At 36.1% G+C, this 2,646-nt stretch overlaps 1 protein-coding gene across 4 annotated transcripts in view; it reads left to right on the plus strand.

Moving 5' to 3' along the window:
• The window catches only part of KIF20B (kinesin family member 20B), a 91,569-nt gene that overhangs the window by 37,869 nt on the left and 51,054 nt on the right, over positions 1 to 2,646 (plus strand). For all 4 annotated transcript variants that reach the window (XR_002771741.1, XM_003783691.3, XM_012801317.2 and 1 more), the window contains exon 18: positions 511 to 630. Coding sequence is in view for 3 of the 4 variants with exons in the window: in XM_003783691.3 (XP_003783739.1) it covers positions 511 to 630 (120 nt within the window). In the remaining variant the exon portion in view is untranslated. The remainder of the gene's footprint in view (positions 1 to 510; positions 631 to 2,646) is intronic.

A 2,646-nucleotide genomic window follows, 5' to 3' on the forward strand; every position in this document is an offset into this window, starting at 1 on the left:
CCCGCCACAACGCCTGGCCATTTTTTGGTTGCAGCCATCATTGTTGTTTGGCGGGCCCGGGCTGGGGATTCGAACCTACCACCTTAGGTGTATGTGGCTGGCGCCTTAGCCGCTTGAGCGGCTAAAGTTCACCCACCTAAGCCTCCCAAAGTGCTAGGATTTAAGGCATGAGCCCACACACCTGACCTACTGTTATTTTTTATTTTTACAGAGAGGATAAATAACTAGCCTAAGGTGGCACATAGCTAGAAGGTAGAGAAGCTAGGATTGAATTGTAGGAGGTCTGGCTCCAAATTTCTCTTACCTTACATACTATACTGCTTTTCTTTTCTTTGTATATATAAACACGTTATTTTTAAGCAAAAATAAGAGTATTTTGTGCATGATGTGTTACCATTGATTATTTTTATCTAACTTTATAATTTCAAGGAATTTCAAAACTGTATGATGTTTGGATTCTAGTTATCCCAAAATATATTTACTAAACAATGCTATTTTTCTTTTTCCAAGAAAATAATTATGCAGAATCAAAGAATCCAAGAATTGATTGATATAATTAATCAAAAAGAGGATACTATCAGTAAATTTCAGAACCTAAAATGTCATATGGAAAACGCCTTTAAGGATAATGTAAGAATTTAACTTTGCGTTATAAATTAGATTAAAAATCCTATGTTTTGTTTTAAAATAGTTTGAAATAGCTTATGCAACTAAGACTGATTTACTGAGTGTTGAATTGCTTACTTTGACATTGAATTCAATTTATTATTGTGCAAATCTGAGTTTTTTAGAGCTTAGAAGAGGGCATTTGACTTCTTTGAACATAATATATCATAAACTATGCTGACTGTGCTCTAACATAGGAAAGAATATGTAGCCTTTGGAAGTTTAAGCTTCAGCTAATTAGAAGGGGAGCTCTAAGGGGAAAAGAACTTAGATATATTTAGACAACCAGATTATAATGATCTAGGGAACTATAACATGAAATTCAGGAGAATTAAGTTTTTTCCTTAGAAGCTTGTTTTTATTATATTCATTGTTGCTATTCTTATGTTTAATAAAAAGGACATTTCTGTTTAAAAAATTACATTATGTGTTGTGACATGTAAAGACTTTAAAAGTTTTGGCATTTCATATAAATTTAGGTAATTTCATATTTAGTTCAGGCTAGAATGATTAGTTTGTCTTTTAATCCCTTTTAAAAAGGGTTTTTGGTTTTCTGTTTTTTATTGTAATCTCCTTCACATTATTTTGTGACCTAGAAATGGTAAAATACATGTAATAACATAGTAGACTGAGTAAGCTAATAGCCAAACATGTTTGCTTTGTTGAAAGGTGCTTGCTTTGTTTTCTCTCTGACTAGACAGGCAAGAGTGGTATTTTATAAAGTGACTGTTGAGCCTCCTTCTGTGTCTTGACATTCAAACTCCAGTCCCATCAATGTTCCCTGAGTCATCTTAGCTTTAGTTGGCTTTTGATACCACAGGGGTAAATGAGGAACATTCTAGAAGAGTAGTTCACCTTCTGTCTCTTATAGTGGACCTTTGTTTCATATTTATTAGATTCACTCTATTTGACTTTCTGTACCCGAACTGGGAGAAACATCCTTTTTAATAAAGTGGGAAGAGCAAGGATGAGAAATAGAAAATGACTTATTCAGTCAATAAATGCTTATTGAGCTGTGTGCCAGATACTGTGCTAGATTATAGGAATATACAGGTTAGTCTCATGATGCCTCAAGAGAAAAATAAACGTGGCTATGATGCTATGTGCAGTGATAGTCAATGAGTAAAGAAAGCTGAAATAGTCGAGTGTTTAGGAAATGCTTTCTGTAAGTGAAAATATCTGAGTTGAGACTTAAACAGTGAATGAAATTTAGCAAGTTTAAATTAGAGGGAGGAGACAGTTCATAGTCTTGAGGTATAAGAAGACACATTGGCCTTCCGTATTTGGGGATCAGAGTGCACAAAGTCATGGAGATGAGAAATCTTTCAGTCACTGTAGTAAAGTACAAACACTGTAGTATGTTGTTCATGAAGAAAGTATGAAGCAAGCAGAGGTGAGAAATAAGGCTGATATGGTAGAATAAGATAAGATGGTGGAAGGCCTTTGAATACTGCATTAAAGAGTTTGCATAGGCAGTAGGGTATCATGCTTTTAAACAGGAATAGCAAAGTTGAGGTTTTTGATTGAGTAGATATTTTTGGAAACTTGGAGCATACAATTGAGATGGTTGGTATTGGACCAGAGACAGAGAGATCAGTTAGTTATTTCTTGGAAGAGTTCAGGTAATAGTTGAGGAGGATTTGATTTACGGTAGTGGAGGTAGAGATTAAGGAAGGGAATTGAGGTAAGGAAGGTAGGACTTTGGGAGTTGTCGTCTGACTTTTTCCATTCACTTAACTGATGGGCTTCCAGGTTCTCAGAACTCTTTTTTTTTGAGACAGAGCCTCAAGCTGTCCCCCTGGGTAGAGTGCCCTGGCGCCTTACCCGTTAAGCCACACGTGCTGCGCCTCATGATGTTTTTTTAGCATGTAAAATCATTTTATTCTTTTTTTTATTTTGAGACAGAGCCTCAAGCTATCCCCCTGGGTATAGTGCCGTGGCTTCACAGCTCACAGCAACCTCCAACTCCTGGGCTCAAGC

The sequence above is a fragment of the Otolemur garnettii genome, unplaced genomic scaffold, assembly GCF_000181295.1.
Source record: "Otolemur garnettii isolate 467f Iridium unplaced genomic scaffold, OtoGar3 scaffold00008, whole genome shotgun sequence".
Classification (NCBI taxonomy): Eukaryota; Metazoa; Chordata; class Mammalia; order Primates; family Galagidae; genus Otolemur; species Otolemur garnettii.